Source organism: Cucumis sativus, chromosome 3 (assembly GCF_000004075.3).
Source record: "Cucumis sativus cultivar 9930 chromosome 3, Cucumber_9930_V3, whole genome shotgun sequence".
Taxonomy (NCBI): Eukaryota; Viridiplantae; Streptophyta; class Magnoliopsida; order Cucurbitales; family Cucurbitaceae; genus Cucumis; species Cucumis sativus.
Genome location: NC_026657.2, coordinates 12,673,190 through 12,688,946, shown reverse-complemented (window position 1 = coordinate 12,688,946; position 15,757 = coordinate 12,673,190). Strand labels below are relative to the sequence as shown.

The following is a 15,757-nucleotide window of genomic DNA, read 5'->3' as shown; positions in this document are numbered from 1 at the left end:
GTATTAAAATAAATAAATAAATAAATAAATAAATATATATATATATATATCGATACTACCAAATAATATGGATACAACACTTTCAACATAAAATAAGCTTATAAATTAATTATAATATCTCTTTTTATAATGAAATATATTATCACATGTTGAAGAATAAATTTTAATTTGTTACTAAACAAATATTTAAAGATGTGGAATATTAACTTTTGTTTTCATTAAATATATGCGAGGATAATTTGAAATATCAAAAAATGTTGAATTGGAACCTTGATCTATCTTTTCGTTTGAATGTGGATTAGTGGTTTTGCAAAGAATTTATTCTGTTCAAGTGGTAAATCCTGTCAACATTAAATTCTTTGTATTAATATTTTGTTAGCTTTGGGGAAAAAAATAAAATATTCAACGACATCTACAAAGGTCAAACTCTCGTCTTTTGAAAGAATATAATTATTATCTACATACTCTCACCTTACTCTACCAAAAATCTTTAAGCTCTTTAATGCATGCCTATAAATGGCCATGTCTTCATATATCAATCAATATTTAATTTGTTCACCCATTCTTTAACTATTTTAAGATTATAATAACTATGTGTTAAGTGTCATACCAAATTCCATTAAAGTAATTTTTTTAAAAAAATAAATGCTATTTCTAAATATTAATTATTGAATGGGATTTGAAGGCAGAATCTCTTGTCCACAAAAAGATACAGATGTCAAGATGTCAGTTGAGCTAAGCTTATGTCGACTATTTACTATTAATATTTGCTAAGGTGTTTACTATTTTATTTTTCTAACTAACATAGTTTACGTATTAAACACATGTTATTATAACCCTAAACTATAATAACCAACTTCTAATGCCTTCTTGATGTATTAAAATCTTGTTTTAATTGTATATCTATATGATTGATTTACTATGGATTCGATATTTTGATAGAAAAAATGTAGATAATTTAATTCATTGTTCCTTAATTTAGTTTATCAAAACAATAAATTAACTAATTAGTGATTGATACAATTGTATTTGGTTTGATGATTATTGTAGACAAGGTTTGATAATTCTCTCTTTTACTACTCTAGTTTTGAAATTTCACAATTTTTCTCTATTATGATTTTCACTTTTATCTTTAAAAAAATATCTAAATTCTTAACTAAAACCGAAAAACAAAAACAAAATCTTATTTATTTTTGTTAATATATATATTGATTTATACATATATGGATGTTTTCATTCGTTTTAATTTATGTTATATATTCAATTGAATTATATGATTCAATTGAATTATATGTACTACATTTTATTTCAATCAATTAGCAACAAAGGAATAGTTAATTATCAAATATATTTATGTTTTTTTGTAACAATATTTTTGTCTCAAGTTCCTAAAACAAAAGAAACCATAATTGAGAAACAAGAAAAAGGAAATATTACTCTAATTATAAATGTGTTAGTGAGCCTAAATTTGAAAGAAATATAGTTACAAAATGGTTATTGTTCTTTAAAAAAGTTGTTAGATGATACTTTTTTATACGTCAGTCTAGTTGAAATGTTGAGTGCATTGAATGAATTGAATGATAAATTAAAATTTTATTGGAGAAGAGACAATATAAAATAGTAATGATAAGAATCGAGATGTATTAAAGATGTAACATGAAAATGACTAGTCATATATATACATATAAATTATGATTAAATCCCCCTCCACACACACTCCTATAAATACTATCTTCATCTTCTTCACTCCACCAAACGCACACTACTAGCTCTTAAAAAGATGTCAAGGAGCTGTAGTAATATTAGTATAATAGAGCCGTTAATAGTGGGAAGAGTAGTAGGAGATGTGGTTGATAATTTCGTTCCAAATGTGAAAATGAATGTTATTTACAATTCCTCTAAACAAGTCGCCAATGGCCACGAGCTTCTCCCTTCTCTTATTTCCTTTAAACCTCGCGTTGAAGTTGCCGGCGACGACATGAGATCAGCTTTCACTTTGGTATTATTATTATTATTATATATACCCATTTTTAATTTATTCATTTATTATTATTTTCTTCTTAATTCATGATTATTATATATTTTTATTTTGTAGATTATGGTCGACCCAGATGCTCCAAGCCCAAGTGATCCTTATCTTAGGGAATACCTTCACTGGTTTGTAGTTTATATATGTACTACTTACTATATGATTATTATTATATATGTATTGTTACAAATATATGAAAATTATTATTGAACATTTGAAATATTTTGTTGTTAATTAGGATGGTCACGGACATCCCTGGTACCACTGATGCTTCTTTTGGGAAGGAGATAATGAGTTACGAGAGTCCAAAGCCACATATTGGGATTCATCGCTATGTGTTTGTGTTGTTCAAGCAACGAGGAAGACAGACTGTGAGATTATCCTCCTCCTCCTCCTCGTCTTCAAGAGCCAATTTTAATACTAGACACTTCTCTGAAGCCAATGGCCTGGGCCTCCCCGTTGCCGCTGTTTATTTCAATGCTCAAAGAGAAACCGCCGCTAGAAGAAAATGAACAACTAACAATATAATTAAAGACCTGAGGATGGGTTTTCTTTTCTTTTCTTTTTCTTTTTTTTGGGGGGGTCTCTCTCTCTCTCTCTCTCTCTCTGTCTTCATCTCCATTTACCTCTAGTACTTGAGCTTTCTGGTCTTCAAGGGGTTTTTATTTCTATTGCAAATAAAGTATCCATCTCTTTGGTTCGTCCCTCATTTCTTGGAATCTTTTTACATATCTTTATAAATCTAATATTTTCTTCTTCTTTATCAAAATGTTCCTAGGAAAAGATTCTATTCATCTACTAACCAACCTAAAATAATTTTGGATAAAATGAGTTTAGTTCAACTTTTATATATATATAGGTGAGTTACTAACTAAAACCAGTATGGTTTCAATCTCTTTGCTCTTACTCTTCTAAAATAGAAAAAATTCAACGTGCAATCAAACTCTTTCTTTCTCACTTTTGAATTATTAAATTAAATGTTTGAATAACAATTAAGTCTATGTATATATACGTCTAAACTAGAGTACGTGTTTGTAAACTAGAGTACATGTAGTATTTAATACTAACAATGACTTTGAAATAGTTAATTAGTGATTAATTTATTAAGCAATGTTTGTATTGACAAAAATCATATATGGTTTAAAGTTGTGTTTGGATAATTAATAAAAAATTCAAAAACCGTTAAACTGTTGAGTTTAGTTTTGTAAAAAAATGTTTGGAGTTTAGTTTTGTAAAGAAATGTTTGTTTGTTTGTTTTTTCAAAACTTGCTTGAGAATGGAATCTTTCACGGTTAGTTATGGTGTTATTGTCAACTAATTATTCTGTTTATAGCTTGTATATTTTAGCTATTTAATTTGATGGAATATTTGATTGCTTACTAATGATCTAAACAACATATTCTGTGTCTATATAAGAATAATCTAAACGGCATATAATTATTTAAATTAGATATACTGTTTCATATGGTCAAAAACTTAAAAAGTATTGCATAGACATATCATCTATTCTTCACAAATTTAAGTGATTGTTCTCCATCTATTTCTTCAATTTTATCGTCCAATAAATGTATGCATATAGATATGGACTATTATTATATTCTTTTTTTTATCTCTAGTTACCTAGTCGAATCTATCTAAAACTCTCATCTCTAAATTGATGTATGAGATATTATATATCACATATTAACGGGTGTTTTTGACATTCTATTAACTTGCTTATGATTAAGTAAGCTATTAGAATGTTTGAATCTCCCACTAAATTAGTTAAAGTTTCAAATTATTAAAAAAAAAAAACTTAGATGTTATGTAATTAGTTACGTACCTATCTTCGTATATCTAAGTTTGTTAGTTGTCTAACAAACAATTACCACGTTGTTGCAATTTAATTAATCTAAAGGGAATAATTTATCATCATTATCTACAATAAAACTATTTGATTTTTAAAAAAAATCTAATATTAGCATGTTTATTATTCTGTAACCATCGTCCCTTTTCTTTTGTAAGGTAGACTAAAAGAATTTGTACATCAATTAGTGAGGATTATAAGCTACCGATTGTAATAATGAAGGGGAAGATTGAAAGAACCCCAGAAGTCAAAAAGCTCCAAATCTATGTAGCTGTTTTGAGGTTGGGTTTGGTTAAAAGAGAGAAGGGGAATGTATATATACAGATTGCCAAGGAGGAGAGAGAAGATTTGTGAATGCTTGAAAAGGAAAGAGATGGTGACACAAATTTAGATGGTGAAAGAATGGTAGGGGCTATTAAAATGATAGAATACATCATTGAAGTAGGGGTAGTGGGTGTGTGTCAGAAGTTGATTGGTTGGAATCATTTGAGTAGGGTAACTTTAAGGATCTGACTGGTAACAGACACAAAGGATACACTTAATTATAGCATCTATTGACATTCAGCTATGTGGCCCTTGGAAAATGGGATACGTGGCAAGCGATAAGATGGGCTGTGACGCTGTGTTTCTGTCACCACCCAATCAGTGAATAGTGACGGATGATAAATAAAAGATTTAAATTATTTGGTTTCTATTTATTATTATTAATTAAGAATTATTTTGGGCGGCGGAAAAAGAGGTTAGACTCTCCACTTGCATTGTTATATGTATTCCTCAAAACATTCAAATGTTTCTGTGTGATGTTTACACCATGGGAGCATATCACTTGGGGTGTCTTTTGGAAGCACTTTTTTTTTAAACAAAAAAAAAAAAATGTACTTTTCATATTTATGCTTTTTGAATGATTATTGATCATCTGCTTAAATTATATTGCAATTAGGAGAATAAAGTAAGATTGCGTTAATGGATAATGGGTGGAGAAAGAGGGTAATGTGAGGGAAATGTGTGCGGTGTAAGAAGAGAGTTGAGATGTGTTGTGTTTGTGGGATTAATGGCAGAGAATGTGTGTAGACAGTGATCAAGTCAATGAGAGAAAGTACATATTATATATGATATGAAGTGATTAATTACTCGAAAATAAAATTTAATGAGAAAATACTACCATTTTTTTAAAATCATTTTGGAAGTGTTTGATATAATAATAATGGATAAAGTTATTTAGTTTGAAGTGTTGTGTAGTTGTGAGACCTCGTGTACAACGGAATAAGTTGTGAGGCTCATGAGCAGCCAAACAAGGAAGAAAACTCCACTTCTTCCAACTCTGACTATCCTGCATGCTCTTTGTGTTCCTTCTTTAAGATAAATGTTTAAAAAAAAGCATTTAAGATGTAATCTCTCTAACAGGTACTTCCATATTAATTTAAAATTTTTAGATTTAAGAGTGTGTTTGGATTAGCTCTACAAGTGTAATTTTGTAAATAAATTAGTTTGGAAAAGATAAGTACCTACGATTTCACTCCGAGTAGCTTTTAAAACACTTTTAAAATTTATTTTAAATAATTTTCAACTAAAAAAGTTTAAATTAAAAAGTTTTTAAAAACATTTTTTCACTAAGCAATCCTAGACATTGTTAAGAATGTAGGGCACAATCATGTATATGTACAGGCCAATGTAAGTATAATTCAAGGTCATTATTTTGATAATGGGCCACTAATTTAAATATATATCCACCATCATCCATCATGTCAAAATATATAATTCAAACTGTACTGACCTCTCTATCTCTTTTCTTTTGGCAATATATGGGTGAGGGATTGAACTTGGCTTTCAAAGGTATATTTACATGTCATTACATCTCATAAATACACACGATGATCAAATATTGACCTCTAATAAAAAGGCAAACTATGTCAATTACGCTAAAAGCAAACACATTTGCTACAATTAAATATGCTATATAAAAGATAACAATTTTAAAATAATTATCAAATAGGCAATAACATTTTTAAAAAAATTGCAACTATAGCAATGATTGATAGACGTCTATCATTGATAAATTGTTACGATTTATTAATAATAAATCAATTTTTATAACATAGTCCATCAATAATAAACTTTAACAAATTTTGTTATATTTATAATTTTGTTAAGTATTGCTGTATAATCTGGATATATTTGCAACTAAAGTTAGAGAAGTGAAAGGAATAAGATGGGAAGAGAAAATAGGCGGACAGAGCCCAATTTAACAATTTGGGCCGTGGATGGATTGCGATCTCTGAAATTGAGTTGGAGAATGTTAGATCTAGTGGGCCTTATTGGGCCTTTGTTTTATGACAGCTCATAGATCCGTAAATCAAAATCAGAGGTTGGAGAAACAAAGTAGAGAACTACATCACAAAAAGTTTCACAACTCAAGACAAACATACAAATAAGTTCTCTTCACCGGTCATCGAGTCAATACCCGAACCGAACCACCCTAACAACAATCACATCCTTTGAAACTTGTATAAACCTGATATGAAATCTAGTATTTGCGGTTCGTTCTTGACTAGTAACCTATGTTTCAACATTCTTTGTCTGAGCTCTTTTCATGTTCATTCTATGAATTTTTCCATAACCTTTGCATATGAGCCTACCTTTTTGACAAAAGAGAAAACAGAAAAAGGCACCAAAAGCTTGCTTGATGAGCACGTATCGTTACGATACTTGAAGGGCAGCTTTGATCTTCTGGATGGTGCAAGAAATGAGATGGTTAACTGTCTCAACTGACTCGACGGTGAGTTTGGCAGTTGGAAGGCTATTCACCAAAATCTGGAATGCAACTGTGAGGAGACATGCACCACCATGGCCACTGTTAATGCTTGACTTGACTGTTGCGTCTTCGCCGTTTGTACAAGCATAGTTGGATTGATCAATGGGGAGAATTGCAAATCCTGATGGTAATAGTGATACATAAGCAGAATCTCCTCCACGCATTACCAAATTAACCGACGATGTGTCGACTGGAGCGAAAACAACCAGTGAGCCTGATACATCAGTCCAAGTCTCTTGCAATATGAACATTGTGTTCTCATTAGCGTTCATGGGCTGCAAGAGAGTTTTAGGAAACGATTAGAATTTAGCAATATTGATCATCTTTATGCACACAATTCAAGATTGCTCACATTAGCACACAGTAGAGAAACACGGTTATCCGGTCCCTGGCTTTTCGAGATGCGGAGCATTTCTAGCATTGGCCGGCTGTTGGATAAAATATCCCACTCACTTCGTAAGCACTCGTCTTGCAAGAATGCAAACAACCGCTGTTGAGTTACTGGCATCCAAACCGAAGTTGCAGCACTCAACACGATACCGGGTGGCTCACCAGGATCGTTGATACTCTTTCTAGCCATCACTTTTACATCTTCACTAATATTGCCTACAACGAGCTTGTCCCACTTATGCAAAGTCGAACTACAAACCCCAGAACAGAAGTTATCCACCATACGCTGCGACAGCTTCAGCATACTTCTCCTACCAGATGGCGATATTCCTGTTTTAAATGTCACATGTAAGAACCTGAAAGCAAACTCACACTGCACAAGGATGGAATAACGAGAAACATTGAGACCTGCAGGATCTTCGGTGGGGATAGTAGAGGACATAAGAATTGCCAAACAGTCGCATTGTCTTTGAAGGGTAGCGAGCCACCGTTGTGAACCAAAGCCGCTGCCCGAACTAATTAACTGGCGGTAAAGCTGGTGTATGACCGTCTCATCATATTCTGTATGTTCCACCCATGTAACCTACAATAAACAAACTATCAATCAACATGGTGGCACCAAAGAAAAGCAACCCCCACTGGATATCTGTTTACTTAGAGAGCAAAATTATGGTTTATTATACCTCCAAATATCTCATTTGACAACTCATTAAAATATTTACACAAGTATTAAGTGCTCCTTTATTAGATCAGCAATATGTGCGTTAAAGAAATCAGAATTTTTTACCTCTACTTTGTTGGTTGTTAAATGTCTTTTTTAACCACACCTAGCACACATTCTTGCTTACTCCCTATTAGAGATATATAGCGGTTAGATATTATATTAAATGTACTCTTTCCCACTGGCTTAAGTTTTTGGGTTGAATTGATGATTGAAGATGGTATCAAAGCAGGTGGTCTAAGGTAGTCTAAGAAAGTCTTGTGTTCAAGCCCCTGCAATGATATTTCCTCTTCGTTTAATATTTCAAGCTTGCAAGCGAGGGGGAGTGCTAGATATTATATTAAATTTACCCTTACCCACTAGCTTAAGCTTTCGGGTTGAATTGGAGATTTAAGAATAAACTAGAAGAAAAGTCCACTTTGTGCACTTTGGTTTATATATCTTGTAATTTCATTATCGTTTGTCTTTCAATATATTTGGGTTCTATCAGATTTCACGTGAGAGACTTTTCTAATGAGCAGCAAATAATCATGAAGATCCTCATAGAATAAGTTCAGAAATCAATGTATTCCAAAGACCTTGACCAGCAGATTTCATGTAATACTTTAATACATGGAAAGCCTGTCTTGTATTTTAAAATGAAGATAAAACGTCATCATGTTTCATGAGGTTATAGATTAGAAACCAGTAGACCAGATCCAGGTAATGCACTACCGTGAATCGAAAACAAAACAGCAGTGATAGCGGGAGCAGAATGCAGGTATCAAATAAAAAAATATGCACAAGATGTAATGAAGATTTTATAACAAACAGCAGATGGGAAAATTCCAACACTTTTGTCATTTTAAAAATGTTAGAGTACAGTGACAGCCGATCCTTTTTTAAAAAAAAAATCTTTTTTGTGAGTTTTGTTTGTTATCACTATTTAAAGAAACTTTTGGAATCTCACACCCATTTAAAAAATGAAGAAAAAAATGGTTGGGTTTTCAAATTTGGCTGAGTAGATTAAAAAAACAAATAAGCCTAGTTTCTAAAACATTTAAAAACTAGAAACTGTTGTTCTCAAACGGACCTTTGAAAAGGACTAAATTAAAAAGGCTTACAACGTGATTAAAAAACATGCATGTTCCTTGTTTTGCTGATTACTAAAGGACTATTTAAAGTATAGACAAGAAGTAGCTTCTTTCTTTGGAATCCAAAAACTAATAAATAATAAAATTTAGAAGCATCTGTTACATTAAAATACTCATAAAAGGGTGCAGATTCCTAGGTTAAATACTTTATTATTTCTCAAAAAGCATCCCATAGTAAGCCTATTTTAGTGGATAATATTGATAAATAAATCATGTTTGGCTGTGGTTGCAGGAAATTTAAGTTTCTAAATGCATAAAATTTTAACATATAACAGATTTGAAAAGAAAGAAATCTGAAGATTAGCAATTATTACCTTGGAGAAACCATTGGGCATATCTTGCACAACACAGCCTGAAGGGAGTCTCTTGCAACCGGAAAATGAGTTTGAATTTGAACCTTCTCCAATGGAAACATCAACTACAGCCCATAGACCATCAGCATGCTGCTTGCAGAAGCGGAGGAACTTAAGTGTACGAACAGGAACGAGTGGGGAAAGCACTCGCAGTTCAGCATGCATCTAAAATATCAATGTTTGTTAGCTTATCTATACGTATCCAAATATTAATGTCGGGAGAAGGGAAGGCATAGAGAGATACCAATTGTAATGCACCATTTCTAGTTCCACCCATGCCACTTGATATCACATCGGTTGTAGTAGCTCGAGCAATCAAACAAGGAAACATTTCTGCCCATCGGTTCTATTTAAAACCAAAAAAACAATCTGTTAGTGTTATCAGAGGATTTCATTTCAACTACCAGTACATCTTAGCATTAAGAGGATATAATTAAAGAAGTGAAAAACAAAGCAAATTACCAAAAGAGAAAAATGACATAGATTTATTACATACGTCTAAATAGACAATAATCAGTAAAAATTATTGAAGCTACACCTAAAGAATAGCAAAAAGGGTCGAGAGAACATACTGCGTCCATCAATGTCTCAACAAGTGCCAAGCTGTTGATGATGACCATTGTAGTATCTCTGGTCGCCTCTGTTGTCCAATTAGTGTGCTTCATACCAGCCGAAGAAGGAAATGTCCTTGAATATTCATCAAGGTTCAATGTCTCTTTGCCACTGTCGGCCCGACTTCTGATCCAAAGGGGACCATCCATTTGAGCCATCTTAACCAATTCATTCATAGCTGCCAAAGCAAGATCCACATATATTGTTCTCTCAAGTGGTATATCATTAGTTAGCATGCCTATGTCAGGCTTACTAATAGGCATCACAGAGCCAGCACTGAAAAGTTCGTTTCCCAAGTTAAGCCCCATAGAATCGGAAACGGTACTCAAATTTCCGGGTCCATTTCTTCCTACAGAAAGTTCCAAGCAAGAGTCAGAACTTGGCGAAGAGCCATGATTGGCAAACGGCACAACTGGCCAGCCCAAGAACTTGTTGGTGACAGCATATAACCGATGCAGTTCCTCTCTTAATCTGGCATTCTCAATCCTAAGCTGGTGTTCTTCAAATGATAAATGAACAGGAATTGAAGGGCCCCCACAAGTACTACACGTTGGGTTAGAAATAGCATCCTTCATCACACTATTCTCGGCCCGGAGCTTATCATTTTCTTGCTTAAGAATTGCATTCTCGTGTCGTTCTATTTGTGTCTGATACATTTTCAAACATCGTTATATACCTTTCTTGCCATGGAATTTTACAAACAAGCATAAACCAACAGGATATGCAAATGCACATGAATAATGGTTATCTATTTACCTTCATCTGTGTTCGACGATTTTGAAACCAAAATTTCACTTGCTTTGTCTCCAAACCAAGCCTTCTACTGAGCTCATTTCTTTGTTTATCATCGGGATGGGGACACTCCTTGAAGAAACTAAACCAAACAACAAAATGAAAGGAAAAGAAATCAAAATCATAAATAAAAAATGGTAAATAAGATTATGCAAGTGCTACCAAAATCCAAAACAATCAATGAGAAAATTAAGAATTATACATCTCAAGCTCTTGGATCTGATGGGGAGTATGCCTATGGTACTTCTTCCTTTTTGGTGGTTGTTCATCGTTAGCATCGTGATCATCCCCCGATACAGCACCATCGATATTGTCGCTGCCTGATCTGCTATCATATTCATCTTCCCTTATCCTCACAATTCCAGTAGGATCAAAGCCATCTCCAAGCAGACATACTTCTCCATAACCATCCATTTTCCTCTGCAACAGCAAGCCAACAACAGTTCATTTGCAGACCAGAAAGAATCCTTAAACTAATGCATAACACAAAGTTGGAATAAAACAACGATTTAAATGGAATTGAAACAACATAGTTCATGAAAACAATGAAAATGATATACATGGAAGTGGAACAAAATGGTTCATACTAAGGAACTGGAGAATTCAGAGGAACTAGGCATTGAACTGGGAATTGGGTAAGGTAGAAAGCTGGGATCAGTAATTGCACCACCAGGCATGATGAGGCTTTATTAGCCAGGGCTCAAAACCACCAAAATTCCACAGATTACACAACTTTTTTTGTTTTGTTTAGGTAAGCAAATTCTTTGGCACTCTGAATTTAAGGGATTCCACGTTCGCTTCAAAGGGTTAAAGGCTTAAAAAATGGGAAATTCTAAGAGATATAAGTAACCGTCTAGTTGATTTCCAGGTTTGACTATAGCAAAGCAATGACATATTCAGCAAAACAAAGAAACTGACAGCAAAGTCTACATTTCTCAATAGAAAACAGAAAGTTCAAAGCTTTTTCCTCGTCAACGCCTATGCATGAATCATGACTTTTTTTTCACCTCCCTGTCTCTATCTTTTGAACACTTTCTCCGTCCAGAAAATCAGTTGCAGAAAAGTACAAAAAACCGAAAGGAAATAAGACAAGAAAACTCCTTTTTTTCCTCATTTCCTTCCCGTTCATATCTCCAAAATTTTTTTTAATCTTTATCTATATCTCTATCTACCAAGAAAAATGAAAATCAGCCAAAGAAGGCTTATACAGTATGAAACACAGCCCTAATATTCAACATGCTTGACCCCATATTTGTCAGACCCAGAATGAGAAACACAGAAAACAACTTAACAACAAGACAAAGGAATGGAAAAGGCCAAAGGAAGAGGTTAAAGTTTCAAGCTTTTGCTTTCGTTTCTGTTCTCATATTCACACTGTACACCACGGATTTTAACATAATAAAGATCAAAAACCAAGAAAATAAAAAACAACCTATTGTCCTTCATGTATCAGACAAGTAGAAATAGAAGGAAAAGAAAAGAAGGTACAGTGTAAAAAAGTGACACCTTTTCTTTTAGATTATTTAAACGTGAGTGAGACAGTGAAAGAAAGGGCAGAGGAAAAGTGCAAAAGAGGTGTTGCTCTTTGCAAAAGAGCCAAGAAATTAATGGAACTTTCAGATACTTGCGATGGGATCTGTGGACTAGAAAAAGATATATAAAATAGTGATTAAAAAAAAAAAAAAAAAAGAAGAAGAAGAAAAACCCCCTCTTTACTCTTTAGTGAGTCTACAGTAGAGATGAAATTAAGACCGACAAAATTAAAACTTAAGGACTATAAACATCAAGTTATGTAGCTGACTTACAGAGATTCTTTGTCTTAAGAGAGACAATGAATCCTTAAAGAAGAGTCAAATGGAGCTCTTTAATAATTAATACTAATATTTCATTGGAAACACCTCCAGTCTCCAGATAAAAAGAAAATGGAAAATATATATTCTTTTCATAGATCAAGGGAACTGTTGGGATTCTTATTCCTAAAAGAAAATAGAACCCCCAAAAACATTATTCATTCCCTTTTTCTCATATTTTTCTTTCCATCTAACTAATATTTTCCCTTACATATGTATATACTGTTCTATTATATACAACACATAAACCACATACAGATTCACTCTTTTTAAAGAAATCAACATCTGCTTCATAATGTATTCTCTTTGTTTCAAAAAATTATGTTTGTATTTATATTTGAAACTAAAGAAAGGCTTTTAGAAGCTACATTATTTATATATCATTGACCCCAAAAGTATGCTATGATACAATAACACAGTGCATATTTTATATATATTTTGTCAATGCATTATTTTATGCTATATATATATAAGAGTGCATATTTTAGGGTTTTTTTATTAAAGAAAAAGAAAAAGAAAAAAGAGTGGAAAATACCATTTAGGGAGAGAGGGTTGTGGAACCCACAAAAGTTTGATTGGTTGTCCTCTGTCGTATTATGGAGGGAGTGATCCTGTGTGTTCAAATCTCTTTGTCACCTTTTTTGATGAAAATAAGAGTGATTATTTCTCAAGTCAAAATTCAAATTTCGAAACGCAAAATCTTCATTACACTTCCCATCATTCATCATTCATTGCTACATTATAAACATAAGCTTTTTCTAGTCTAATTATTTTATCTTAAATTTTAATTTGGAATGTTTTCTTTTTTCCATCTTTGGATGAAGTGATTTACAATTTTTCCAATTCAAAAGTTGTAGGCTTTATTATTATTTTTTTTAATATTGTTGTGTTGAATGGGTTGTTTTGTCTTTACTTTGAGTCCAAAGATAAGAAGAAGAAAAGAAAATAAGGTAATTTTAATTTTTAACGCTCATTTCAGAGGTACCAAGTTGCCAAAATTATGAGAAAGTTACAATTAAGTCTTGTTAAGGAAATGTAGCTGTTCACACACTCAATTTTAAACCAAGTTTACAAATGGTAGTTATCCAATTATCTCTTTCCTTAAATTAATATGTAATTATCATACCTCAAACAAAATCAATTACATATGGAATATATGCATATCAATATACGGTGATGGGTGATGGATATAATTCAAACTCTACCTAAATAATTGTTTTTTAAAATGTTTTTTGACATAGAAAATTAAAGTTACGTGAAAAGAAGAAGAGAGTAAGAATAATAAGTTGCATTCAAATATATAAATATAACAAAATTCGTAAAATGATGACATTTTGCTATATTTCTAAATATATTTAGCAATTAAATCTTAAGATTAAGATTTTCATATATTCAATTAAATGTTAATTGTAGAAATTTGATTTAACTATTTTCATATATTCAATTAAGATTAACCAATTTAATTTCGTGCAAATTTCCTTTCAAAAGTGTTAAAAAAACTGTTGTGTGAGTTGGAGAATAAATTATCTAAATAGAAATGAATTTAAACTAAGCAAAATATAGGTATATATAACTATATCATAAATAAAAAAAAGTTATACAACGTTAAAGTTAATAATATATTCTGTTTAGTTCGAGTTGGTCTAAGTTACTTTAGGTAAGTCCTTGAACCAGTAAAGTTAAAAAAGTTCCATTTATTTGAATTCAATAAGACCTAAATTGCACGGTTTTTATTATTTAATATAATTTTAAAAGACAAAGATAAGATCAAGAACACAAATTGTATTCAACAAACGGTGCAATTTTCATAGTAATACATAAAGTTAATCATTTTGAAATTAAAAAAAAAAATCAATTAAACCCAAAGTTCAAAGTTTGATCTCCTTCAATCATTTTCATTTGTATAGATATAGATTTTCTTATTCTCTCTCCTTTTTCGCCCTCCTAAGTACTTACATTTAAATTATAAACAAAAAGCAAAACATTTTTTCATAACTTTATCGACTAGTTTCAATCGTGAAAACATTTTAGGTTAAATTACAAGTTTTGTTTTTGAACTTTCACATTTTGGTTTATTTGATCCTTCACATTTTAAAATTGTTTAATCGATACATAAACTTTTAATATGTTTTAGGGGTAAATTACAAAAACTACTCTTAAAGTATGATGATATTTGCAATTATACCCATAAAGTGTTCAATAGTTGCAATTATTGTAAACATGAAGATTCATTTTTAATATTTTTAGAAGTTTATGGATCGAAATGTTGTTATTGAAAGTCTTTTAGGACTGGTTTTTGCAATTTATTCTTCTTCTTTTTTAACTATGAGTCTAAAATGTCCTTAACAAGTTTAAAATTTTTAAAAATTTGATGTTTGTAAATTTGGATGTTTTCTTATGGAATTCAAAGTTTTAACTGCGTGTCAAAGATTTACTAAATATAAAATTAAAAATTCAAAGATCTCAAAGAAAAATTTAAAGACCTATTGGATGCTTTTTAAAGTTTAGGTACCTACTCAATGAAAAAAAAAAGTTAAAGAACTATAATGCACTTGAACATTCAAATTCAAACAAAACAAGCCTCAAATTTTAGAAACTAACCTTGTAATTTCTTTAATATTTATTTTGATAAACTAATTTAGGGTGTAATCACTAATCAGTATTTGACAACCCTTCAAAATAACTTTAAAAAAAATGAGCTTAGAAAATAAGTTTGTATGAGGAAACACTTTAAATCAACTTGTATGATACATAAGATTACCAAAATACCTTTACTTTCCTCTTACTTTTACCATGGTTGTCCTCACCTCCGCTACCACCACCTTTTGCCGGCCACCTTCATTGACCACCCCAACTAGTCACTTCTAACAACCAACTTCGACAACCATCTTTAACGATCATCTCTGACAACCAACTACAACAGAACTACCACCTATGACCACCATCGGAGATCGATGTCCAACTTTGATGGCCACCACTAATAACCAACTTTGATGGCCACTACAAACTCTGATAGCAGCCCTAGCTATCATCTCTAACTCATAATTTTTAGTAGTTGTTCTTTAGAGTAATTTAATATCAATAGAAACACTTTTAATATAAAAAGCAAACCAACAAACTTAAATAATACAAAATGTAACCAAACATATAAGTGATTTCAACCACGTAAAATTGCTTTATATATTTATTTATTTTATTTTATTTTTTCTGTAGACAGAC

At 31.6% G+C, this 15,757-nt stretch overlaps 2 protein-coding genes across 7 annotated transcripts; one reads left to right on the top strand and one right to left on the bottom strand.

The window, feature by feature from the left end:
* Positions 1–1,754: 1,754 nt before the first annotated feature.
* On the top strand, positions 1,755–2,727 carry CSTFL1LC2 (CEN-like protein 1-like). Its single transcript, NM_001280731.1, is given in 3 exon segments — positions 1,755–1,999; positions 2,096–2,157; positions 2,268–2,727. Coding segments are annotated over 3 exon segments (555 nt in total). The 5' UTR covers positions 1,755–1,780; the 3' UTR covers positions 2,542–2,727.
* A 3,422-nt stretch (positions 2,728–6,149) lies between these two features.
* On the bottom strand, positions 6,150–15,583 carry LOC101218216 (homeobox-leucine zipper protein ANTHOCYANINLESS 2). 6 transcript variants are annotated; one of them, XM_031883402.1, is made up of 10 exons: positions 15,308–15,583; positions 13,074–13,174; positions 10,891–11,108; positions 10,653–10,770; positions 9,857–10,543; positions 9,529–9,630; positions 9,246–9,449; positions 7,486–7,660; positions 7,040–7,407; positions 6,150–6,962 (listed from the first exon to the last, which is right to left on the bottom strand). In XM_031883402.1, exons 2-10 carry the CDS (start codon positions 13,074–13,076, stop codon positions 6,573–6,575), a joined length of 2,265 nt encoding a protein of 754 aa, XP_031739262.1. In that variant the 5' UTR covers positions 13,077–13,174; positions 15,308–15,583; the 3' UTR covers positions 6,150–6,572. The 6 variants fall into 6 exon arrangements, with proteins under 6 accessions (XP_031739262.1, XP_031739263.1, XP_011651140.1 ...); XM_031883403.1 differs by lacking the exons at positions 13,074–13,174; positions 15,308–15,583 and adding an exon at positions 12,494–12,604; XM_011652838.2 differs by lacking the exons at positions 13,074–13,174; positions 15,308–15,583 and adding an exon at positions 12,195–12,344.
* Positions 15,584–15,757: the final 174 nt, after the last annotated feature.